Here is a 27045-nt window from a genome sequence, read left to right as displayed (position 1 = left end):
CGGGCAAGTACTCATTTGAGAGGGGAACGCAACCGTAACACAACACAAGATATCTGTCTAAACACCTGAACGTGGCCAGAGGGCTGTCTTCTGGTCTGTGGAATTTAAAATAAGTGCACGGTTTGCCTATAATATGCTGTTTTAAATGTTGCTACACTTAAAATATAAAATAACGTTTGAAACCACAGACATATTCAATTGTAGCTATGTAGGTATTTGGTTTTGGATTGGAGGTATGACATTTTTTATCGCACAGCCTCAGAAAGTAAAGAAATATGTCTTTAATTGAGCGGTAATTAAAATCTTGCCCATCATTTTATAATGAACAATTAGCTTTTCGGGCAAGTGGGCATGACTTTTGGGCAAGTAGAACATGACCTGTACTTGCCCGACGGGCAAGTGCCTCTGAGACCTTAGTGTCAACCCCTGACACTATGCCAGGGGTATGTGCCTTTAAGTTGCCTTGAAGTAGTTGGCGGGCTGCAGAGGGGTATGATGGGATATGCTTGGTGCGTGTTTACTTTCTGTTCAGTGGGAGAAGAGTGTGGCCACGCATTTGTACAAGCCGTGATTTCTTTTTATTGTGTTTACGAGTGATACAGAGGATAGAACCCTGGCTGTTCACATGTTTATTTGGAATATATTTTGTTATTAAATCATCAGTTCTCCAGCATGGACTCCCTTCTTGTTTTAGCGTAGAACAAGTTAAGGATTACTCTGCAACGAAGAGGAGGAAGGTGGTTATAAGTCTCACTGGCAGTTGAACATGTGAAATGTCCTAACATAAAGAAACAAACTCTGCCATGAACATAGGGAGGCAGAGTGAACGGGGGGGGGGGGGGGGGGGGGGGGTTATGACAGGAAGTTCTCTATCTGTCCATCAATAATAAAACATGTTATTGATTCTGATAAACATCAGCACAAGGTCAAAGGTTAACCTCATTTATACATGCTGGAACAGGAACGTGTGTGTGTGTGTGTGTGTGTGTGTGTGTGTGTGTGTGTGTGTGTGTGTTGTGTATCTGTTCTAATGGGTGTCTATGTGGTGTGTGTATATGTGTGTAGGTCCAGGTCTCCGGACCGTGGGAGAGTTGTGTATCTGTTCTAATGGGTGTCTATGTGGTGTGTGTATGTGTGTGTAGGTGCAGGTTTCCGGGCCGTGGGAGAAGCCAGCTGGTCCGTCATTCGTCCAGAAGAGTCTGCCCTGTCCTCCCTGTGTGGTTCCCATAGCAACGTATGTACGCACGCACGCACGCACGCACGCACGCACGCACGCACGCACGCACGCACGCACACACGCACACACACACACACACACACACACACACACACACACACACACACACACACACACACACACACACACACACACACACACACACGTAGTAACACTTCTGCTGCCATAAATGGTAAATGGTGCATTTATATAGCCAAAGCGCTTTACAGAGATTGTGCATTACATTCACCCATTCACGCACACATTCATACACCGGTGGCGGAGGAAACCATGCAAGGCACCAACCTGCTCACCGGGAGCAATTAGGGGTTCAGAGTCTTGCTCAAGGACTCTTCGACATTAACTCAGGGGGAGCCCGGATTCGAACTGGGAACCCTTCGTGCTCTAATAACGGTTCTCTACCCCTGAGCTATGCCACCATAGTTAAAGGACAACTTCATTTTTTTACAACAAGGGTTCATATTTTAGATTGTAATTAAAGAATATAAAAGATGAGTGTTAAAATGATTTCATTTACTTCTTTCTATTGTTTTAGAGATTCTTATTTCAGTGGTTGGGGGCATGCGTACAAGTGGCTAAATATTTCATTTTACACAGAATAAGCCCATTCCCAAGATACAACGCAACCTTTCATGGTTGGATGTGACTTATGGGGGCTAGAAGTGTTACTGTAAATAGCAATAGAGGGTATGCGCATGCACAAAGTGAATGGCAATTCAAGTGGCACATTGAGTGGCAAAGTGAGTTTAACGTCATTTAACGTTGTTTAATGCAATCAGATAGGACTTTTCTGTTTGTCGTATGTATGGGCTGTCAAGACCAGAAAGTAGTTTTTTTTTCATATAGAAATATATGTCTAAAAAGACATATTTAGCCACTTGTACGCATGCCCCCATGCGTACGCATGCCCCACATTTTAGCACGGTAAACACGATAAAACAATAGAACGAAGCAAATGAAAACATTTTAACACTCACTTTTTCTTTTCTCTGATTACAATCTAAAATATGAACCCTAAAAAAACAAAGTTGTCCTTTAATGTAGGCAGTTAGTTGACAGTTATTGTAGACATGTAGTCATTGTCAACTGCCAAGCCGTTGACCAAACACACCATATGGTAAAAGAACAGAGAGCCACCTGGGGGTCCCCGGACCCCACTTTGAGAAACACAGGTTGAAACAGTCAAATGTTTCAACTCAGCGAGGCTGATAAATGAGACCATTGTCTATTGTCTGCAACATGTGCTACCCATAGACGCACGCACGCACACGCACGCACGCACGCACGCACGCACGCACGCACGCACGCACGCACGCACGCACGCACGCACGCACGCACGCACGCACGCACGCACGCACGCACGCACACACACACACACACACACACACACACACACACACACACACACACACACACACACACACACACACACACACACACACACACACACACAGAGCTGTGTTGCTATTGTTCTAGTCTCGGAACATTAGGATTGAGATATCAAATACTCCACATGCGCTCTGCGTGTGTGTGTGTGTGTGTGTGTGTGTGTGTGTGTGTGTGTGTGTGTGTGTGTGTGTGTGTGTGTGTGTGTGTGTGTGTGTGTGTGTGTGTGTGTGTGTGTGTGTGTGTGTGTGTGTGTGTGTGTGTGTGTGTGTGTGTGTGTGTGTGTGCGCGTGTGTGCGCGCGTGTGCTTGCTTCATCGAACATGACATCATGCGATTCAGGCTTTTAGTTCAGTTTGTTTAGTTTCCTCAGATGTGTTTTATTTATTTTAATGTTCTTTTATTCGTTTAAAGGTTTTAAATCCCAGAATGCCTCATTCCGGGGGTAACTTTGGTCAGACATAGCAGATCTACAGACTCCCTGTGAGCTTGTAGATTAGCTTTTTCTTTTATCCATCGACACATTAAAATCTTTTACATTTTGAACCACTTTAACCATTATTTTATACTTGATCCGTTTAAAAAATAGCAGATCTACAAGCTCATAGGGCTTGTGGGCTTGTAGATGTTTTATTTTTGAGATGGGGGTTTTTGGGGTCCTTGACATGAAAAGGTTTGAGCAGTACTAGCTCAAAGTTTTTCCTCTTCTTTCTTTTTTCCAGAAAACTATGCATTTAGAGCAGGGGTTCTCAAAGTGGGTGACGGGGCACCCTGGGGTGACGGGGCACCCTGGGGTGACGTGACGGCAGTCCAGGGGTGCCTAACCCTAACCCTACAAAGTTATTTTCAGTCAGTTCTAACCAAAATGGCTGTTATCTCAACGTTTTCCTCGCAACATAATCACTAACATATCGTCACTGTCGGGCAGAAACCTCGTATCTCCAAGTTTCAAATGTGTACGTCTTTTGGCCCTGCTTCATCATACAAGGCCGTCGCACAAAACTAGTGAAAACAGCCGATCTACAAGCACACAACGCCTCGCGATGTTGTGTGCTTGTAGATCGGCTGTTTTCACTAGTTACATTTTTTAATTTGTATTTATTTTTTTGGCCTTTATGCCTTTATTGATAGTATACTGTAGAGTAGACTGAAAGGAAATGGGGAGAGAGATGGGGAGTGACAAGCGGCAACCATGCCTAACCCTGACCAGTAGGCCACCGGACGCCCCTGTTTTCACTAGTTTAGTACATTTTATAGATGATAAATACAAAACAAACGGTTTTGGACATACAAGGTTTCCACCCGACAACGACGATATGCTATAAATATAAGGTGCTGGGATTGAAATTATAATGTCCCCTACATTATAATGCCTCGGATTAAACAAATATTTATGGGGTGACCTGAGACAAAAATGTTTGGGAACCCCTGATTTAGAAGATATTTGTAGAATCTAAACCAGTAGTTCCTTCAAAAATGTTCAAAAATATAAGAAAATGCAGATGTACAAGCTTCAGTGAGCTTGTACATCTGCTATTTTTGAATAGCTAACACTAAAATCTAAAATGTAAACGATGAAGTGAACAAGTGTGTTTATAATAAATAATAAAGGATGTGTTTTGTATGTCAACAGGTCCTGTTTTGGAGAACATGAGGTAAAATATGACATCTATACTACAATTATGATGAATACACTCTACATTATGTATTATTCATACATAGGGATGGAGCCGTTACAAACTCCATAACACATGTATTGATCAGTGATCACCCATGGTATCAATAAGCTCTGGGCTTATCAAGCTTGTAATCGAGCATAGCGGCCCATGATGTCATGTTTAAACAATCAAGACAAGAGGCCTTCAAGACACTATTACATATAAAGCCATTTAACACTTATTGCACACTAATGAATGATTGTTTTAATGATATTTAATGATAATATTTGTTACTTTTGTCATCTCAGTTGTCATCTTCATTGACAGCGGTCAGCCACAAACTCACAGTCACAACAACTGGACAATAATAAAAAATTCCAGTTCTGTTCACAATTTGATCGTCTCACATCTTTACACAAAATATTAGAAAACACTCAACAGTGCTGAAAACATTTGAAAACAAAGTGTTTTATTGGGGGGTTTGCCTATTGAAGCCATGAAGGGAGCTGATAGGCCCTTCTTGATGTCAATCAATCAAGTCACCTTAACCCATGTGGCAGATGCTGAAAAGGAGAGGTTTGGTGATTTTTATTTTGTTTTGTATTTTTATATTTAACCCATTCAGGCCTAGGATTATTGACTGCTTTAACTATTGGAAAATAGCAGATATACAAGCTCACAGCACGGCACCGATTACCGTGTCACCAGCCATCTTAGTCTCACACAAAGATAATGGTAGAAAGAAAACTAAGTGTAACGGATGTGATCCGAACCTCCCCACCCGGCTTCGAACCCGGGTCTCCCGCGTGAAAGTCCAATATCTTAACCATCACTCCAAAGGGACATCCCTATGGAACGAGAGGGCTGCGACTCTCTCCGCCACATAAGCACCGAACTAACCAAAGTCAGTACCTGGTTAGAAGACAACAGACTGTCACTGCACATAGGCAAAACAGAGGCAATCCTTTTTGCGTCCAGACCCAATTTAAATAAATCTCCTGGGCTCAAGATAGCTGTCGGTAACACCATAATCACAGACAAGGAAGAAGTTACTTATTTAGGATGTATCCTGAACAACAGTTTATCTGGAGAGAGCATGGCACTGAAAGTTATCCTGAAAGTAAATCAGAGGATAACATTTCTTGCCCGAATATCACCCTTCATAGACAGAAATGCGTTAATAATATTGGCAGGGGCATTGGTGCAATGTCACATCCTGGTATTCTAACATCCCAATGATCCTTAAGAAAAAGCTTCAGACCTCGCAAAACAAATTAGTTAAATTGATCCTCAAATTACATCCCAGAACACATCTTTTACTGGCCCATTTTAACAGCCTTAAATGGCTCAAAGTTGAGCAAAGAGTCACCCAAATAAAAATGTGTATGGTGCATAGGATTATAAATAATGCTGCACCTAAATACTTAAACAAATATTTTCTCAAGGTCAGCACAGTACACAGGTACTCAACTAGAGGAAGCTCTACCAACTTTGTGCCTTATCCATTCAACCGTTGCATGGGCCAAAGTTCATTCTTGTATACTGCAACAGTTGCATGGAATGATCTACCCAAAATAATTAAGTCTACTACCTCCATGGCTAGCTTCAAGTCATCCCTAAAGAGCTGGCTCATTGCCAGCTCTACTTGAAGCCCCCCCCCCACACACACACACACACACACACACACAAACGTGCACACAAGCACACATACACACACATACTGCCTTGAGATGACTTGTGACATCCGACATCCGATAAATTGCATGCGAGGCTGTATACTCACTTTCGGCAACCACCCTTTCCAGGGCTCGTACAGCTCCAATCAAAAATCAGGTGTCATTAGCAACTATCAGATTTGACAAAAATCTGTTTAAATGATGGAAAATCCACATTTTTAAAACCCTTTCCAGGGCTCGTACAGCTCCAAAAAAAATCAGGTGTCATTATTAACTATCAGATTTGACGAAAATCTGTTTAAATGATGGAAAATCCACATTTTTAAAAGTAGCATGGTCCAGCCTCCAAGGGGAGTCCACGAGCACAAACCCACACACACACACACACACAAATCTAAGAAAATGTCACTTATGACATCCGACCCTAAAAATCACACCAGAGCACCATGGGAGTAAAATACCTTGATTTAAACAAAGAAAACTTGTGGCATCCAAATTTTGGGTGTCACAAGTCAAACGGATGTCACAAGTTGAGTGGGCTAACGCACATTGGGTGTCACAAGTTATGGCAGGGCAGAGCACACACACACGCACGCACGCACACACACGCACACACACACACACACACACACACACACAAAGAGGACCATGATGGAAATAAGCTTTTAGCTTTCTTGTGTCTATCCTTTTGATGTTTTATTTGTACACTGCTTTGTTCTGTGCATATATTTGTCAATAAATAAATCAAATCAAAACCTGTGTGTGTGTGTGTGTGTGTGTGTGTGTGTGTGTGTGTGTGTGTGTGTGTGTGTGTGTGTGTGTGTGTGTGTGTGTGTGTGTGTGTGTGTGTGTGTGTGTGTGTGTGTGTGTGTGTGTGCGCGCGCGCGCGCGCGTTCAGGTCAGTCCAGTACCGTGTCACCAGCGTGGCCCGTTCTCCTGTAAGCAACCTTGTGGACGACCTTTGACCTGCGGCAACCACAGCTGTCGGAGGGAGTGTCACACTGTTGCCCCCGGCAACAAGAGACAGGTAAACAAAAGACCATACATTTTGGGCACACAAGTATAGAGCATGGCAGTGGGCGTGGCTTACTGGTGCCACTCAAAAAATCAACCATTCATTTTCCCCATAGACTTTTACAAAAATATTTATAATATTTATTTTAACCCTAGAACCAAGCCATCCAGGATGGCAGTGAATCATGAACACCAAACCTTTGATTCTGTGAAAAGAAAAATGTGAAAATCACTAAAGCAAAGGGTATTTATTTCTGCCCGGGTTCGTGCTGGGTTAGACTCATCAGCGCCCACACCCTAGGTGGGGTTGGCGAAAGGGCCTTTCTGTGTGGAGTTTGCATGTTCTCCCCGTGTCTCCTAGGGTTGATACCCTCACAAAAACATACAGTAATCCTGGTCTCTATATTGACCAATCATTTGTTTACAAACATTGAGACTGAATGCACAGCTGGCTGTTTCATGTAATCAATTCCCAACAGATCCCCAAACCTGTTGTTTTGGGGATCTGCTTTCAGTTCATTCAACCTCCTCTTGTGTGTTGGCTAGAGAGGTCAGAGCACCCTAGGTCCTAGCCAGACATATAGCCTACACTTCATTGCGCAACGGTATTGCGCGCCGAGAGTAGCTGATATACAAGCTCACATTGCGTTGCCAATGCGACCGTTGTGAGCTTGGAGGTCTGCTATTTGCGACGCCATAGCAGGACGGAGCATAAATTAGGCTTCAGCCGGGCGAGCAGTAGACGCTCTGGTGATCATGAGGAGCTCTCCCTCTGTTCTGATGACGCTGAATGGAGGCGGGGTTTGAAGGACAACTGTTTTTAATCGCTATTATAGAGGGTATGCGCGTGACATCACTGTTGCTGGAAGTTATGTGGGAACGCCTACTGAGTGGCAAAAAACTAATTTCTGCCATTGACAGCCCATACATCCAAACAGAAAAGTCCTTTCTGATTGAATTAAACAAAGTTAACTCACCAACATTGCAGCTGTACTGAAAGCTTGAATTATCCTCTTTCTATCTGCAAAGTTTTTGTTTCATAAAAATCCACCATAGGCATGTTATGAGCTACTTTCTGTCCAGACATTCTGTGCAGGTTTTCATTTTTCAAGTGTCAGAGTTTGGAAGCGCTCGTTTTCAACAACACAACATCCTGCTGACTCCTGCATTATATGCAAATTAGAAACAGGTGGTATGCAGGGCCGTTGAGTGATTTGCAACAAGCACTTCCAACGCTCCAAGCTGCTCAGTATTTTGCCACTCAGTCTAGATTAGGGGGGGGGGGGGGGGGGGGGGGGCGGGTCCCAGTGGACGTGCAGACCCTCTATCTATACTATAATTTTGCGAATGTCTGAGTGAGTGAGTGAGTGAGTGAGTGAGTGAGTGAGTGTCTGTCTGTCTGTCTGTCTGTCTGTCTGAAACAGCGTTTCTCCTCAGTGGCTGGAGCAATTGATCTGAAATCGCATCACCATTAGCATATGAACACACCTAACATAACTGTGAAGCCCGTTTGTCACTTTCACAAATCGTATGCTGTATATTAGCATTTTTATGGTGTATCTACTATCTATTCTGGGGGGGGGGGGGGGGATGGGGGGGGTAGCCATTAAACGAAACGGGTATTTCTTACATTGCTGCTCCTACATATTATCATGCAAGCACCAGTTAAAGTTACTTTCCATCCCTCATATACTGTATGCACAGTGCACATCCCATAACCCACACACTGCACATCATTTTGGAGCTCATATCTTTGAACGGGTAAGGGCTAGTTGTTTAAAATCAACAGAAACTAAGGATCATAGTAACAATCCTAAACATTCTTCCTCCAAACTGGGAGAAAAACAGCATCTGAAAGTTTGATGGAATGCTTTTTTGAACGTGAGTGCAGTGATCATTTATCCATCGCATCCTATGGCTGGTGGGGCTCATTTGGTGCCGACCTGTGCGCTGCATATACTGGTTCTTATCAGTGTGATGTGGACCACATGTTGATGGTATAGCAGGAGAACGAGTTAGAGCCTTGTTTAGTGTTAAATCTACGTTGATGATGATTGGTGGAGCTGCCTCTGGTGTTGTGATCGTGAACATCCTTCACCTTTAAGAAGTAGTTTGTCAGGTACATGAGTCTCTATACTGCCTCCCCCTGGCCAGCCTGATGGAGGGGAAAGGAACTGGTTGGAATAACGTGTTCCTTCCACACGCTACGTCCAACCTTGGAAATCCTGCCGTCAGGTGATAAGAAGCGGCCTGCTCTCTCCTCATGCACTGAGCTCAGTTCAGGGCTCTGCTATTTCCACTATCAATGTTATTTTTTAAGTATTAACTTTTTCGCCGCCGTTGACAGTCCTCACCGTCATTGAAAGGGTTAATACCATGGCGCCGTTGACGGTGAGGACTGTGAATCTTACTGTATATACAGTAAAGATATTATTACTTACTTAATGTCGCTCCGGTCCCGCTCGCATCGGTAATGTCGGCGATTTGTTTACAACGCACGTTGGGCGTGCACGCGAAGTGAAGCTCCTCAATGTTAAGTCAATGGAGAGGCCCATAAAGAAACTTCATTTAAACAAAATAGCCATTTTGAGACATTTTGCAGCAGATCTAAATGTAAACAAGGCACAAGGCAGGGCGCAGCCATCTTGCCTCTTCTTGTCCCACACTGTCATGTGACTAGATGACGTAATCGTTGCCGTCAAGTGATAATCCAAAAAAACAAAAACAACCCCCTTCCAGCCCTTCAAAATAATAGCGGCGGCCTATGGAGGAAACCGCGTGGCACCGAGGCACCAAGCAACCTTCAGATTAAGAGGCACTAATTGTGTTAAGTTGTCAAATATGTCAGTAATTTCTTTGTATATTTAGGTTATGTGTCATATCTACCATGTGCAACTTCAAAGCCTAAAAGCCAAACAGAAATGTAATTTTCAACGACAAAAACACAATTAAATCGTTAATTGCCAATTATTTGAGTGACAATTAATCGTCATGTAAAATGTCACATCGTGACAGCCCTAGTTGGCACATCCTGACAGCCAATCAGCATTGATGTTGTCCAGAGACACAGACATGTTTTTGGTGTTTGGAGTTGGGACTGCCTTTTTTCCGGGTGTTTGGCCTTGATTCCAACGAGTCATGAGTTTTTAACCAACGCAGACCTGCATGACCAAAGTGAAGCCATAGAAGAGACTAGAATAGAAGAAACAGCTTCAGGTTTGGAACAGCTTTAGAAGGCTTATAGTAAGCAGACATGGCAACGCATGGTGTTTTCTGTACAGCAGGCTCTCATGAGCTTTAAGTATATATTAATGAATTATGGAAATATGGAAATATGGAATGGCTAAATGTGTTAATACAGGATAACAATATACATCATTTAATTCTCTGTGTCTCTGTGTCGCTCTCTCTCTCTCTCTCTCTCTGTCTCTCTCTCTCTCTCTCTCTCTCTCTCTCTCTCTCTCTCTGTGTCTCTGTCTCTCTCTCAGTGTGAGGTGTGTGAGGAGGGCTGTGTGAAGCCCCGCCCCCGCGGCTGCCCCCACCCTTGCCCCCGCCCCTGTCACCATGACGACTGCCCCCCCTGCCAGAGACAGATCAGACTGCGATGTCACTGCTGCCTCAGCCATGTCTATGTGGACTGCACGTACGTGCACGCTCTCGCACACACACACACACACACACACACGCTCTCACACACACACACACACACACACACACACACACACACACGCTCTCACACACACACACACACACACACACACAAACACACACACGCTCACACACGCTCACACAAGGACCGCCAGTTTGACATCGCGGAAATTATCGCAGATTTCTCGACCACCCGCGAAATTCTCTGCCATTCGCGCATTTTTCTGCCGTCCGCGGAATAACAGTTGCGAGTGGCAGCAGAGCGGCGGGAGTAGTTATTACTACTATTATAAAACCATGTATACATGGTCTGATCACCTCATACAGAGTAGTTATTACTACTATTATAAAACCATGTATACATGGTCTGATCAGTGGCCACCTCATACAGAGCCTGGCAATAACAATGCTAATGCAGAAGAGAATAAATAAATATTACACCCATACTAGGTAGTAGGTAGGCTATCCTCTAAAATGTGGTTACATATGGGCAGGGTTTGGATGACAATATAGTCTTTGCAACAGAAAGTCATTATTAAAAACAATAACAATTTAAAAGATTAATATTAGATTTCTATTCTCAAAAATGATTATTCGAATATTCGATCTAACCACTAATTACAATTAATTGTAGCTATTTCATCAAGGGTTTTACTTGATTATTATGACTACATATTTTTTTTGCTTTAATGTCCGCGAAATCAAGAATTGTTCTCTGCAGAATTCCGCAGAATCAGGATTGTTCTCCGCGGAATCAAGACTTTTTCTCCGCGGATTCCTGGGGGGAATAATTAGGCTACGGACCCCATTTAATGGCATTTCTATTTTTGGGGCCCCGATTCATATTGTAAAATCCATGTTCAGAGTTACAGAGCTGTAAGGGTCCATTTGGTTCCATGTGTACACTCTCAGAGTTACAGAGCTGTAAGGGTCCATTTGGTTCCATTTGTACACTCTCAGAGTCACAGAGCTGTAAGGGTTCATTTGGTTCCATCTGTACACTCTCAGAGTCACAGAGCTGTAAGGGTCCATTTGGTTCCATTTGTACACTCTCAGAGTCACAGAGCTGTAAGGGTCCATTTGGTTCCATTTGTACACTCAGAGTTACAGAGCTGTAAGGGTCCATTTGGTTCCATTTGTACACTCTCAGAGTCACAGAGCTGTAAGGGTCCATTTGGTTCCATGTGTACACTCTCAGAGTCACAGAGCTGTAAGGGTCCATTTGGTTCCATTTGTACACTCTCAGAGTCACAGAGCTATAAGGGTCCATTTGGTTCCATTTGTACACTCTCAGAGTCACAGAGCTGTAAGGGTCCATTTGGTTCCATGTGTACACTCTCAGAGTCACAGAGCTGTAAGGGTCCATTTGGTTCCATTTGTACACTCTCAGAGTCACAGAGCTGTAAGGGTCCATTTGGTTCCATGTGTACACTCTCAGAGTCACAGAGCTGTAAGGGTCCATTTGGTTCCATTTGTACACTCTCAGAGTCACAGAGCTGAAAGGGTCCATTTGGTTCCATTTGTACACTCTCAGAGTCACAGAGCTGTAAGGGTCCATTTGGTTCCAATCCTCTCCATCATTTAGCTGGGGACCCCCTGGAATGCCCCCAAGGTCCCCTGGGGGGTCCCCGGACCCCACTTTGAGAACCAATGGTTTAACACCTTCATTGCCACTGGCTCCCGGTTGCTGCCCGCACAGATTAGAGGGCAGCTAGGGTTCAAGTGATTCATGTAAAAAACATGATCCTATCACACAAAGATTTGGTGGACTCCCTTGTAGTAACTCTGAGGACCCCCTGTTAAAGACCCCTGTCCTAGACTCTTCTGAGGACCCCCTGTTAAAGACCCCTGTCCTAGACTCTTCTGAGGACCCCCTGTTAAAGACCCCTGTCCTAGACTCTTCTGAGGACCCCCTGTTAAAGACCCCTGTCCTAGACTCTTCTCCCTCTTGGTCTAAACGTACATGTTTTAAATAATCTATCTTCTAATCTACATAACAGGAAGTGGACTGAAGCTGATGAACAGACCAGAATAAACCTGACTTCCTGTAAGAACCAGTGTCCTAAAGAGGTATGTGCACGCACACACACACACACACTGTAAGTACCAGTGTCCTAAAGAGGTATGTGCACGTACACACACACACACACACACACACACACACACACACACACACACACACACACACACACACACACACACACACACACACACACACACACTCTTACATGCACTTGCGTGTGCACACTAAGTATAATCACCTGGCTTCCATTTCAGACAGCGTGTGAAGAATGTACTGATAGCAGGAGAACTGTTCTCATGCTATCAGTACATTCTTCACACGTCTGAAATGGATAAAAACAAGTGTTTGGGCAGAGTTATCTATGTACATCCAAAACAACTTTTGTTTTGACTGTTGTTAATGTAATGTCTGCATTGTGTGGTACATCAGTTTGACTGTTGTTAATGTAATGTCTGCATTGTGTGGTACATCAGTTTGACTGTTGTTAATGTAATGTCTGCATTGTGTGGTACATCAGTTTGACTGTTGTTAATGTAATGTCTGCATTGTGTGGTACATCAGTTTGACTGTTGTTAATGTAATGTCTCCATTGTGTGGTACATCAGTTTGACTGTTGTTAATGTAATGTCTGCATTGTGTGGTACATCAGTTTGACTGTTGTTAATGTAATGTCTCCATTGTGTGGTACATCAGTTTGACTGTTGTTAATGTAATGTCTGCATTGTGTGGTACATCAGTTTGACTGTTGTTAATGTAATGTCTCCATTGTGTGGTACATCAGTTTGACTGTTGTTAATGTAATGTCTGCATTGTGTGGTACATCTGTTGTTAATGTAATGTCTGCATTGTGTGGTACATCAGTTGTTAATGTAATGTCTGCATTGTGTGGTACATCTGTTGTTAATGTAATGTCTGCATTGTGTGGTACATCAGTTGTTAATGTAATGTCTGCATTGTGTGGTACATCTGTTGTTAATGTAATGTCTGCATTGTGTGGTACATCTGTTGTTAATGTAATGTCTGCATTGTGTGGTACGTCAGACTGTTGTTAATGTAATGTCTGCATTGTGTGGTACATCAGTTGTTTGACTGTTGTTAATGTAATGTCTGCATTGTGTGGTACATCAGTTTGACTGTTGTTAATGTAATGTCTGCATTGTGTGGTACATCTGTTGTTAATGTAATGTCTGCATTGTGTGGTACATCTGTTGTTAATGTAATGTCTGCATTGTGTGGTACGTCAGACTGTTGTTAATGTAATGTCTGCATTGTGTGGTACATCAGTTGTTTGACTGTTGTTAATGTAATGTCTGCATTGTGTGGTACATCAGTTTGACTGTTGTTAATGTAATGTCTGCATTGTGTGGTACATCAGTTTCTTTTGTGTTGTGTGATATACGGCAGCTAAGCTGAAAAAAATGACACACAAACTGTATTTTACATCAAATGTGAGCTTTTATCAGAACCTCAATAAACAAACATTGGGAAGTGTGTGCGTTGCTGGCGTGAGGGATGATCTCTCAACCCCATAAAGTCCATGGGTCATACGAGATGTCGCTCTCGGAAAGCTGTCAAAGAGAAGCTCCATATCCATAGATAATATTTAGGTTTTTAGCCCAAGGAATGTTTTTCGTGCAAAACAGATGCTTGCAATGGATTCAGAATCATGAAAAACCCCTAGTTTGGGACACCAACTCTAGCGGCTGATGACACCATTTTAGCTGTGTCTCAGAAAGGGTTATCATACTAAAATATAATCTACAAATATAGAGCTTTTCAAAATGCATGGTAACCTTTGCCACCTTTCAGATACGGACATCTCTCATGGCCCATGGACTAATATTATTAGCGAACTTTTCACCCTCAACTTGTGTAGTCAAGTAGTCAAGTTGCTTCATTCTCTTCTTGTTTTAAACTCTGGTGACAATGACCACCCTTTTTTTTTTTTTTTTTTGCCAATACACGACCCCAGCAGCACCTTCCCGTGACTCCACTTTGGGTTTATAACTACCAGTAAGACTCCCTAATCGGGAGATAAGCGACCGCCAGGTCGCAGCATGATTTTAGGCCAAAATGTGTAGTGTGGAAGTGTGGACAAATGTGTTTGAAAAAATGCGCCTGATGGTGGCGCTATATGTGACAGATCCATGTTGATGACATGAGTGTAGACATACTGTGTAGCGATTTGCGTGATTTTAGGGAGAGAATTGTAGGAGCAGTGTCCAAAAAAATTGTTTTTCAAGAATCGGCCTCATGGTGGTGCTAGAAGAGGGCCATGTGAGAATTGATGGGTGGAGGTTGTGGTTTGGCAGGCAAGGAGTATGTGTGCAAAATTTGGCATGGATCGAGGCAACGGTTGCGGAGATATGAGCAGGGCAAAAGTGTGACGTGTGACGGAGGGACGGACAGACAGACAGCCGGTGGAGGTTTTGGTAGTAAGTGCTACCTGACGGTCGCAATAATACTATAGATCGGCCACCTTCCAGAGGACGCTGAAACTTGCAGGATGAGTGTGCACCGTGTGTGCAGCGATGGAGTCACAGCAGTCAGACGTGCAGTGCTCACGTCTCGGTTCGGTCTGACAAAACCAGCCTGATCAACTCATGCGACCGTCGCTAATTCGAATGACACCCGCAAATGGAAACGGGCTAAATTCTCTTTGTCTTAATACGCATTTCTGATAATTCGCTTCCCTAATTTGAATACGTTTATGGAAACAGGCTTGTGAGGCAGTGTGTGTCACACCTTGCATGCTTTGAGCTCATGTGTTTCCTGCCTTCTGTGTAACATGGGTCTGCACTTTACCCATAGACTGTATAAAGATATGGACAAAGTGAAGCCATTGGTTTCTATGCAGCGCAAATGACACAATATGTATGGGTCCTTGGCATGGGTGTTGCCATCATAGATTGAAATGCAACCAGAGGATGCTATTGGCTGCCAACGGTCACGTGCAATCTGTGACTGACATAATTCAACACAACACCTAGGTTACACATTTGCCCCACCTACAGTACATACAGTACATCAACATATCTCCTACTACTTAATTAAACACCACCCCATTACAGCTAAACCCTGCATTCTGTGCCGCCCAATATTCTACCTAAGCAATACATTTTCCCTGCACATCCCCCTGCACTCAGGAACCAATGCCACTTACAGGCCAATTTGTGTTGTGACCTGACGGTCGCTTATCTCCTGATTAGGGAGTCTTACTGGTGATATGTTAACGTGTGTGTGTGTGTGTGTGTGTGTGTGTGTGTGTGTGTGTGCGTGTGCGTGTGCGTGTGTGTGTGTGTGTGTGCGTGTGCAGCTGCAGTGTGGACATCGTTGTAAGGAGGCGTGTCATCCAGGAAGCTGTGAGGTCAAATGTCAACACAGGATGAAGATGAAATGTCCTTGTAAGAGAATTAAGAAGGTACGTGCACACACACACACGCACACACACACACACACACACACACACACACACACACACACACACACACACACACACACACACACACACACACACACACACACACACACATATATATATATTTTTTTTAACCAACACTCAGATGTAAAGGGTGTTCAATAGCCCTGATTTATACCAAAAAATCTAAAACCTCAAAAATGGAGTTAAAGGAGGTTTTGCATTTTGGCCATCAAAATTACATACAACACTGTGTTGTACCAACAACGTCAGGGTAACGTGGCATACAGGAAACACTTTACTGTACTACATAGGCAGTGCAGGGAGAGCACATGCCATGTTACATAACATACAGTATGTAATGTACATATCCATGGCCAAAATGCAAAACCTCCTGTCTGAAAAATTCACTTTGTTGGGAAAATAAAAATATGTGTTCAACACCAAAACCTCCTATCTAGGATTTCTACTATTTCTAGGTAATAACCTCCTATCTGCAGTCGACAACATGCAGATAGGAGGTTTTAACCTAGAGATAGTTAGGCTATTTGAGTTTGTGTCCACCATCCATGAAGATGACAGTTAACAAAAGTAAAACCTATTTTTCCTTTAATTAAAACAATCATTCATTAGTGCTCCATAAGTGTTAAATGGCTTCATATTATGAATAGTACTGTAATAATGTCTTGATGGCCTCTTGTCCTGATAGTTTAAACATGACATCATGGGCCGCTATGCTCGATAACAATACGATATCACCATGAATTTAAATCTCCATGATACGATTATCGTTGAGTGTTTTTTATCACCATAAACGATGATATCGCCTATCGTCTCATCCCTAGGTTTGATAAGACCAAAGCTTATTGATACCAGGGTAATCAATAAATGTGTTATCGGGTTTGTTACAGGCTGGTGTTTGGAGCTTCATCCCTGCTTCATATTACAACTTGGACAACCTCATAATGCTCTTTTATTGTGTGTGTGTGTGTGTGTGTGTGTGTGTGTGTGTGTGTGTGTGTGTGTGTGTGTGTGTGTGTGTGTGTGTGTGTGTGTGTGTGTGTGTGTGTGTGTGTGTGTGTGTGTGTGTGTGTGTGTGTGTGTGTGTGTGTGTAGGACTTCCTGTGTTTCCAGCAGTGTGTAGTGGAGTGTGACGACAACTGCAGAGCTCAACTGAAGAAAGCTAGCCAGGTACGTGCACACTCACACACTCTCACACACACACACTCTCACACACTCACACACTCTCACACTCTCACACACACACACACACATACGCATCCCACAGTAGCTGTGGCTCAGCCAATCACAAGCCGCGGTCGTCAAGGCATCGCCTACGGACACCGTAGTGCAAAGGGGCTGTCATGAAAATGTATTTTAACAATTTTGCTGCCATTTTAAACATAGCTGAACTGCCTGGGCAGTATTTGAAATACATGTATTTGAAATACGTATTTGAAATACTTTTTGTATTTTGTAATTTGTATTTGGCTGGGATGGAAAAAATTTGATGTAATTTGTATCAAATTACTTCCAGGTCTAGTATAAATACAAAATACTTTTTCATGTAATTTTATTCTCAAATGGACATATTTTAAACATTCACAAAGGTTTAAACTGTACATTTAGGCTGCCTGCTCCAAAGACAAACACCATAGTATGGTCAATTTATTCTTAGACATTCTGAGAGGCAATTCATGTATTACTTGGTAATCAATCTATAAAATTACTAATCATTGCATCAATTTTTTTAATTTATTTCATGTATTTTCAAAATACAAAATACGTTCTCAGGCCTGTATTTATATTTTGTATTTTGATACATCTTTTGACACAGTATTTGTATTTTGTATCAAAATGCTTTTCAATGTATTTTCGCCCATCTCTGCAAGTAACTGCTAAATTGTCCTTACCTTTTAATGTGGGCACGTTTGATCTGTGCATGTAACATGTACCAGCGTTGCAGACCGGACCACAGCTTTCGAATAAAACAATCCCATTGGAAAAAGACATATCCATATCCAGGCTGGTCCTGCGAGGGCACGTCGCGCACATAGCAGACGATATGTGCGCAGATCATATGCCAGGCGGGTAAAAGAATCATAACAGCTTCCAAATAAAAAAAATCTGCGTGAAAAAAGACCATGCTATGACCGTGCAGGCAGCTTCCTTGTTTACAATGCAAACCTATGGGAGCAGAGCTATGATTGGGCCTCAGACCGGATACGGAAACCTAGATCGGGTCAAAACAGGAACTACGGCCGGATACAGTTAGGAGGCGGGCCTAAAGAGTCCAAATCAGCGATAAACAGCGATCATACTTTTAATTGTTTCATAATGATTAAAGCTAATTACATTTCCGGGATCGACGGGCATGGCAGAGCGGTACAGCGGAAAATCTCCGGATTCGACGGGGATAGCAGGAAATGAGTTAATTGTAATTTTGCGCATATAAAACATATCTTATTTTACATTCATATCGTTCATGTGAACTGGTTTGTTTTATGAACTCTCTGTGTGTGTGTGTGTGTGTGTGTGTGTGTGTGTGTGTGTGTGTGTGTGTGTGTGTGTGTGTGTGTGTGTGTGTGTGTGTGTGTGTGTGTGTGTGTGTGTGTGTGTGTGCGCGTGTGTGTGTGTGCGTGTGCGTGTGTGTGTGTTAGATGAAGGAGGAAGAGGAGAAGGCTGTACAGGAGGAAGAACAGAAGAAATTACAGGTCTGTCTGTCTGTCTGTCATGCTATAGTTTATATTGTCTGTCTGTCTGTCTGTCTGTCTGTCTGTCATGCTATAGTTTCTATTCCTACTACTAATCGTCGTAGAGACCATGGGTCTACATGGGGTCTCACAGCACACGGCTGGTTCTACAGACAGGGATCTCCATATATGGGCATAAAAGGGATTTATGAAGTCAGATGTCATAGGACTTTCAAATAACCGATTATGAGTAACCGATTAACAGTGTTTGAAAGCGTAACTTGTACAGTTACAAGTAACTCACCATGGCAGTAACTTGATCAAGTTAAAGTTATACCCCTGGAGAAATGTAATTTATAAAGTTTCAAGTTACATAGAAAAAGTAACTTGAGTTACTTTTTTTCCCCCTATTGATTACTCACACCCACTGTTGGGGAAGTTACTTTGAAAGCGTAACTTGTACAGTTACAAGTAACTCACCATGGCAGTAACTTGATCAATTTATAAAGTTTCTATGTAACTTATAAAGTTTCAAGTTACATTGAAAAAGTAACTTGAGTTACTTTTTTTCAGCGTTAAATTGAGAATGTACATTTGGTGTACATGAAACGGTTGACATTTTCTTTAGTAAACATCTGTGTTCCTAAAATAAAGTTAACAAATAAGATAATTATGATCTGTTGAGGACATTTTGATTGTCAATCTTAACAAAACTTAAATGAAAATTATAACTTTGCTTGTAACCTCTTGTAACATGTAACAAAAATGACCCAAAAAAGTATCTCAGTTACTTGATGAGTTACAGAAATATGAATGTGTGTTACCAGCAAGTTACAGCAAAATGTAACTTAGTTATGTAACTCAGTTACATGTAACTTTAACTTCCCCAACTCTGCCGAGTAAGCATGTCCAACTTTTGCACACAGATAGCTCTGATTTTAGCCTATGTTCTTAGCTGCTTCCCCTGGCGTTACTGTACTTACTGTACTTGCACGTTGTACAGTTGTACAAAACAACATTATTTCTGTAGAACCGCCAATCCAACCAACATGCCCATAAAAGGGAAAAGGGCCGACAGATACAGAGATCTCCATATATGGGTACATGTGCCATTCATGGCACCCACTAGTTGCGTTTCCATAAAGTATTCGAAAATAGGAAGCAAATGATCAGATATTCGACGAAAGAAAAAGCAAATTTAGCCTGTTTTCACTGAAATGTTTCACTGTTGAAATGTTTTCACTTGAAATGTTTTCACTGTTGAAATGTTTCACTGTTGAAATGTGATTCTCTGTTTCACTGTTGAAATGTTTCACTGTTGAAATGTTTCACTGTTGAAATGTTTCACTGTTGAAATGTGATTCTCTGTTTTCACTGTTGAAATGTTTCACTGTTGAAATGTTTCACTGTTGAAATGTTTCACTGTTGAAATGTTTCACTGTTGAAATGTGATTCTCTGGAGACCTCTGTGTCTGGAAGGTGGCCGATTTACAAGCTCACAACGCGTCGCGGATGCAAGGTGTTGTGAGCTTGTAGATCGGCCACTTTTGGCACGCAGCAACACAGTGTGTCGACGAAGTGCTAGCCAGGATTAACTTGGGTGATGTGACGGACGGGGCTTGCACACGACAGCACCGTAACATAAACATCCGATGCAAGGTACAATAGGCCGTGTAGAGCAGGGGTTCCCAAAGCTTTTTGTCTCAGGTCACCCCATGAATATTGTTTTAATCAGAGGCACCCCTACATTATAATTTACACTCCCAGCACCTTATATTTATAGCATATCGTCGTTGTCGGGTGGAAACCTTGTATGTCCAAAATCGTTCGTTTTGTATTTATCATCTATAAAATGTACTAAACTAGTGAAAACAGCAGATCTACAAGCACACAACGCCTCGCATCCCTTGGAGGGAGGTTTTTGTCAGGAGGAGCTCAGCCAGAGCTCTTAAAGGAGTAGTTCACCCCCAAAATGACTTTTTTTCTATTGATTACTCATGCCATGCAGACTTTAGTTCAATAATACTTTTTGTAATTGGTCGCATTCCTAAGACAAAACATGTATTATACTAAATTGATTCCTGATGGAGACCCAAATGCATTCGGGTCCCCATCAGGAATCAATGTAAGTACATTCATTGTAATCAAATTATTGTCTTAGGAATGCGAGAAAACACAAAACATATTATTGAACTCAAGTCTCCATGGCATGAGTAATCAATAGAAAAAAGTCATTTTGGGGGTGAACTACTCCTTTAATTGCTCCCTTTGAACTTCAAAGGGGTTGTGCACTGAGGTAATTGATTGGGCCATAAAAGTGTCAAGTGCTCGTTAGTGATCTCTCTGATCAATGAAAGCATCAAAGACAACGACCTGTTTGATGCCTGTCATAGAGGGGAGGGGGAGGGGGGGGGGGTGTTCCCCTTTAAAAATCGATTTAATTATTATTTGTGTGTGTGTGTGTGTGTGTGTGTGTGTGTGTGTGTGTGTGTGTGTGTGTGTGTGTGTGTGTGTGTGTGTGTGTGTGTGTGTGTGTGTGTGTGTGTGTGTGTGTGTGTGTGTGTGTGTGTGTGTGTGTGTGTGTGTGTCCCCAGGCTGAGTTGGAAGCGTTTGAGAAGCGTCAGAAGGGGAGGCGGGGCAAGAAGAGGGGGAGGAGAGAGGAGGTGGAGGAGGCGGGGTCTGGGAGCTGGGGGAGGAGCCAGACGATGCTCCTCCTCTCTGTGGGCGCCGCCCTGCTGGCCGCGGCCTGCTACTACCTCCTGTACTAACACACACACACACACACGCACACGCACACACGCACACGCACACACACACACAGATTGCCTAAACTGTTAAAAAAAACTGCAGATATACAAGCGCCGAGTGCTGCGCTGCGAGCTTGTAGATCTGCAATTATTATTATATAATTTAAGTACCCCTATCGGTAAGAAATAAATTGACCCTTTTTACTGTGATAAAACAATATCAATTTGTATTACAACTATCATAAATTATAATACTCAATAATGGATTAGTGGTTATAATACACATAAAGTGTAGCGGGAGCAAGCGAGTCGCCGTGTCGAGCGTTGGCGACGGTTGCATGAGCCGACTCAGCACCGTTACCGACTTTCCCCTGCCGCTTAACGTCCATGGTATAGCGTTTATAGCTTAACGTCCATGGTATAGCGTTTATAGCTTAACGTCCATGGTATAGCGTTTATAGCTTAACGTCCATGGTATAGCGTTTATAGCTTAACGTCCATGGTATAGCGTTTATAGCTTAACGTCCATGGTATAGCGTTTATAGCTTAACGTCCATGGTATAGCGTTTATAGCTTAACGTCCATGGTATAGCGTTTATAGCTTAACGTCCATGGTATAGCGTTTATAGCTTAACGTCCATGGTATAGCGTTTATAGCTTAACGTCCATGGTATAGCGTTTATAGCCCACAAAACAAACCGGTTGTTTGTTACACAGTGACACGGACCATGTGTAAAATCCTCCCGTTTTTCACCTCCCAGAGTCAAGCCATCCGTGGCTAACTCTTCCTCATCACACGGTGTTGCATGCCAAAAGTGGCAGATCTACAAGCTCACAGCAGCTCGCATCCGCGTCTCCGCGCCGCGCTGTGAGCTTGCAGATCGGCCACCTTCCAGAGGACGCTGAAACTTGCAGAATGAACACTCTGTCAACCCATGCGACCGTCGCCAATTCGAATGTCACCCGCAAATGGAAACGAGCTAAATTCGCTTTGTCTTAATACGCATTTCGAATACGTTTATGGAAAGATGGCTAATGGCAACTGTTCTGGCATCTTGTCATGTCCATGTTGGTCCATTCAGCCTGAAATTCATCTGTACCACATCTTGACATGTCCATGTCTGCAGATTCAGCGTTTATGGCAACAGTCTGGCCATAAATACACCCCCCAAATCTGGAAAGGATTTGGATAAATCTGGACAGGGCTTTATTGATTAATAAAATATTGTTATTTGCGATTGATAAGAGTTAGTATGATGATATGTCACAGTATCCAGTTTTCTTTTTCTTTTCTTTTTTCACCCCAAAACGCACATACACACATACACACATACACACATGCACGCACGCACGCACGCACAATAGGGCATTAACGAAAAAGTCGACAAGTTTACACAAGTCGACTCCCACCAGAGAAAGTTTAAGTTGAAAAAAAAAAACTTTTGATTGTGAAAATAGCAGATCTACATGCTCACAATTTCTGCCTCTATATAATTGACAATTTGGCCAATGTTTAATTTGCCAGGTATTAAAAAGTCCTTAAATTGTCACTTTATAAATGTGCAGATACCCTCTATACACTTAAACTTTATGTTGGTTTGTTTACTGTTGAGTGAGAAAACAATGTTTCACATTAAGTTAATCATCTGGGGACCCCCCAAAATAATTGGGGGGTCGTGTGTGATGTGATGACGTCATCAAACGATAAAGTCGACTTCAACTCAACTTTTTACTGAGTCGAGTCGACTCAAGTCGTTAATGCCCTAGCGCGCACGCACACACACACACACACACACACACACACACACACACACACACACACACACACACAGCGTGCACACACACACACACACTCACACAGATTGCCTAAACATGTTAAAACATATTAATTGCGTCTACCTGTAGCTAACTGTTCTGTGCTAAATGCTCATGTTTAATTAATTAGATGCAAATTTTGACCACGTTGCATTGAGCACCAATACGTTTACAACCATTTACAATCTCAATATTAATGATAGTAAATAAATAAAAACAACGGGTGATCGAACCCTAACCCCACTTTGACTTTCACAGCTATTTAAGATTGATGAACACGATGTTTTAAAAAATAGAATGTTTAAGTTAAAGGAGTAGTTCTCAAAATGACTCTTTTACTATTGATTACTCATGCCATGGATACTTCAGTTCAATAATATTTTCTGTATTTGTCGCATTCCTAAGACAAAAATGTGATTATAGTAAATTTAAATATTATTGAACTCAAGTTTAATTTAATTTTGAAGCAGTGCTTTAATTCTGCCGCTGAACATTGATTTGATGTAATGCTCTCTGTTGTGTGAAAAAAACAAACTGAATGTTCTTTCTTTGTCTTATTTTTTCTTCAAATTTCAAGAAATAAAACATTTAGAATTCTGTCTCATGACTGACTTGTTGTTTTTCTATCAAAACTTTTTTTTATTTTTTTTATCCCACGATTTTAAAACCCATTTTTTCACCCAGTGCCAATTCACCGTTTGTCAGCCTTCTGATTGGTCCCTGAGACTCCCTGACTGGCCAACCAGAAAAAACCATTCACTTTTTGCTATCGGGGGTGGAGTTTGTGCAGTTTAGAATGTTGTTTCAGGCTTTCAGCAACTGTCTGCAGTGCGGAGCACGACCTTCATCCAGTACGGCCGCGGCAGTAGGGGGCGATCTCGCTCATCATAATGAATAAGCTTCAACAAACTAGTTCACATGGACCTTATCAATGGTCTAACTAGTTACGATTGGGTACATATATTTTAAATGGGCAGAATTACGAAAAGCCAGCCTATTATGTGAGGAGAACAGATTATAGTTCTCCTCTTCCTACCCAAGATGCAATGCGCTTTCTTTTTCTATTTCTATTCTCTCTCTGATCCAGAGGATTAAACTAATTAAAACATATATTTTCAGGGGAAAATTACTGTTTTGCTATGTAATTACTGTACCTTTTTCTTCCCTTTTTATTAATATCACGTAGATGTGTTTTTTTTTGGTACTTTATATAGCTGTAATGAGGCTATGACGAAAAAAAATCCCATCCACTTCCACTATAAAAGAATCTGCAATAGTGATTCTGTCCCACTGGGATTAAACAAATTAAAACATATATTTTCGGGGAAACCTCCTGTTTTGCAATGTAACTACTGTACCTTTGTCTTCCCTTTTTATTAATATCACCTAGATGTTTTTCCTTTGATACTTTATATTGCAATAATGAGGCTATGAAAAAAAAAAAAATCCCATTCACTGCCACTATAAAAACAATCTGCCCAGGGTTAATGTCCCAGCATAGTAACAGGGCAGAATGGGGCGGGATTTGCAAAAGCCTGAATTGCCTATGTAATCCTGGGCTCTGCTCTCCCTCTGCCGCGCCTGGGGAGACAACGGACTGACCTCATGCTTCCTTCTATGCATGAGGAGTCCAAGTTGCTTCTTTTCACCTGACAGGGGGGATTTCCCTGGGTTGGACGTAGCGCGTGGAAGGAACACGTTATTCCAACCAGTTCCTTTCCCCTCCATCAGGCGCCCCGGCTGGCCAGGGGGAGGCAGTATAGAGACCAGGATTACTGCATGTTTTTGTGAGGGTATCAACCCTAGGAGACACAGGGAGAACATGCAAACTCCATACAGATGACCACCAGTACAGGCCCGGTCACAACTATGACATCACAGTGATGACCACCAGTACAGGCCCGGTCACAACTATGACATCACGGTGATGACAGCAGTGGCGTAGCCGCGGGTGGGCCGGCCTTACAAGGCCCACCCATTTCTTTTTTGTGCCACCCAAAAATAATGAAAACTTTCGCGGAGCAGTGCGGCAATGCGCGGTGTGGTGCGGCTATCTAGGAACAGGGTTCCCACGGTCATGAAATATATTATTTTGTATAGTATTTTGAAATTAGAATTCTTTTTTTTCCAGTACTGGAAAAGTTTTGGAATTGATCAAGGGTCCTGGAAGGTCCTGGAAAAATAGCTCTGCATTGTCTTTGGTTATTGATTTTGTTAACTGCCACCATGAATCGACTTTGAGGGTTCCCACAGTTTTCATACCTTTTGACGTAGGTATGTGCTTGTACATCATGACGTAGGTATGTGCTTGTACATCATGACGTAGCTATGTGCTTGTACATCATGACGTAGGTATGTGCTTGTACATCATGACGTAGGTATGTGCTTGTACATCATGACGTAGGTATGTGCTTGTACATCATGACGTAGGTATGTGCTTGTACATCATGACGTAGGTATGTGCTTGTACATCATGACGTAGGTATGTGCTTGTACATCATGACGTAGCTATGTGCTTGTACATCATGACGTAGGTATGTGCTTGTACATCATGACGTAGGTATGTGCTTGTACATCATGACGTAGGTATGTGCTTGTACATCATGACGTAGGTATGTGCTTGTACATCATGACGTAGGTATGTGCTTGTACATCATGACGTAGGTATGTGCTTGTACATCATGACGTAGGTATGTGCTTGTACATCATGCACGATCCGCATGCACGCGACGGTCCGTTCGCAGCGTGCACGCTTTATTTTTGCTACACTGCCTGTGTTTGGGCATTGTACATATAGGAGTAAGCCACTCGTTATTGCGCTGAATTATTGTTATATAGTCCTGGAAATTGGGTTAAATATTGTGGAAAGGTTTTGGAAAAGCTTTGGAAATTCATTGGTAAAAGTGTGTGGGAATCCTGTAGGAAGCAAATAAAGACACCACAGTTTGATTTGATCATCGCTTAGTCAATTATGAAGCGATTTCTAAAATGAAAACGTCTCCATATTGCTTGGAAGTGACTGTACTGACTGTATGTACCCTCATATCTGTGCCCACCCACATTGTGCCAGGCCCAGCCAGTTGGTAAATACTGACTACGCTGCTGGATGACAGCGTTATGACATCACAGTGATGAGGCTCCCTCTCAACTCTTACATCATAGTCACAGTGAGGGGTGTTTTTCTTTCTTTTGGCTGTCTTTACCAAAACACACGGTGACATTGAACACCACATTATACTGTTCTGCTCTCCTCTCCTCTCCTCTCCTCTCCTCTCCTTGTGAGCTTGTAGATCTGCTGTTTGTGTACACACACACACACTGTGCGTGTGTGTGTCCTGGCAGTTTGTTGATTTCACTTGGCTCAAGAGCCTTTTACACACACACACACACACACACACACACACACACGTGTTTATTTGAACTATGTTTTCCCTCCATGGGGAATTTAACTGCACTCCAAAAACATGCATGTACACTAGTTGCTGCACGCACGCGCGCACACACACACACACACACTCACGCACTATACATCACTTGTGGGGACATTACATAGACTTCCATTCATTTTAATACAAGTCCTGTGGCCTAACCTCTATCTCTAACCCTAACCCTAACCGTTGTGGGGACCTACTGTACTATTTTGTCCCCACACTGTCAGAGGTCCCCTGCAGGTGACTGTGTGAACATGGGTTTAGTCCCCATAAGTATAGCTAGACAAACTCTCACACACA

General features: G+C 42.5%; 1 protein-coding gene across 1 annotated transcript in view; it reads left to right on the top strand.

Annotated features, from left to right (window-relative positions):
- The window catches only part of nfxl1 (nuclear transcription factor, X-box binding-like 1), a gene marked incomplete at its 3' end in the record, with an annotated part of 62790 nt that extends 41270 nt beyond the window's left edge, over positions 1–21520 (top strand). The window contains 9 exon segments of the mRNA XM_080742292.1: positions 1143–1234; positions 4256–4277; positions 6855–6983; positions 10459–10613; positions 12619–12688; positions 15958–16062; positions 17176–17250; positions 18720–18773; positions 21347–21520. Of these exon segments, the coding sequence (XP_080598418.1) occupies positions 1143–1234; positions 4256–4277; positions 6855–6983; positions 10459–10613; positions 12619–12688; positions 15958–16062; positions 17176–17250; positions 18720–18773; positions 21347–21520 (876 nt within the window).
- Between the last annotated feature and the right edge of the window lie 5525 nt (positions 21521–27045).

The sequence above is a fragment of the Nannobrachium achirus genome, assembly GCF_963921795.1.
Source record: "Nannobrachium achirus genome assembly, chromosome: 14".
Classification (NCBI taxonomy): Eukaryota; Metazoa; Chordata; class Actinopteri; order Myctophiformes; family Myctophidae; genus Nannobrachium; species Nannobrachium achirus.
Note: the sequence above shows the minus strand (reverse complement) of the source record. Positions and strands in the feature narration are given on the sequence as shown.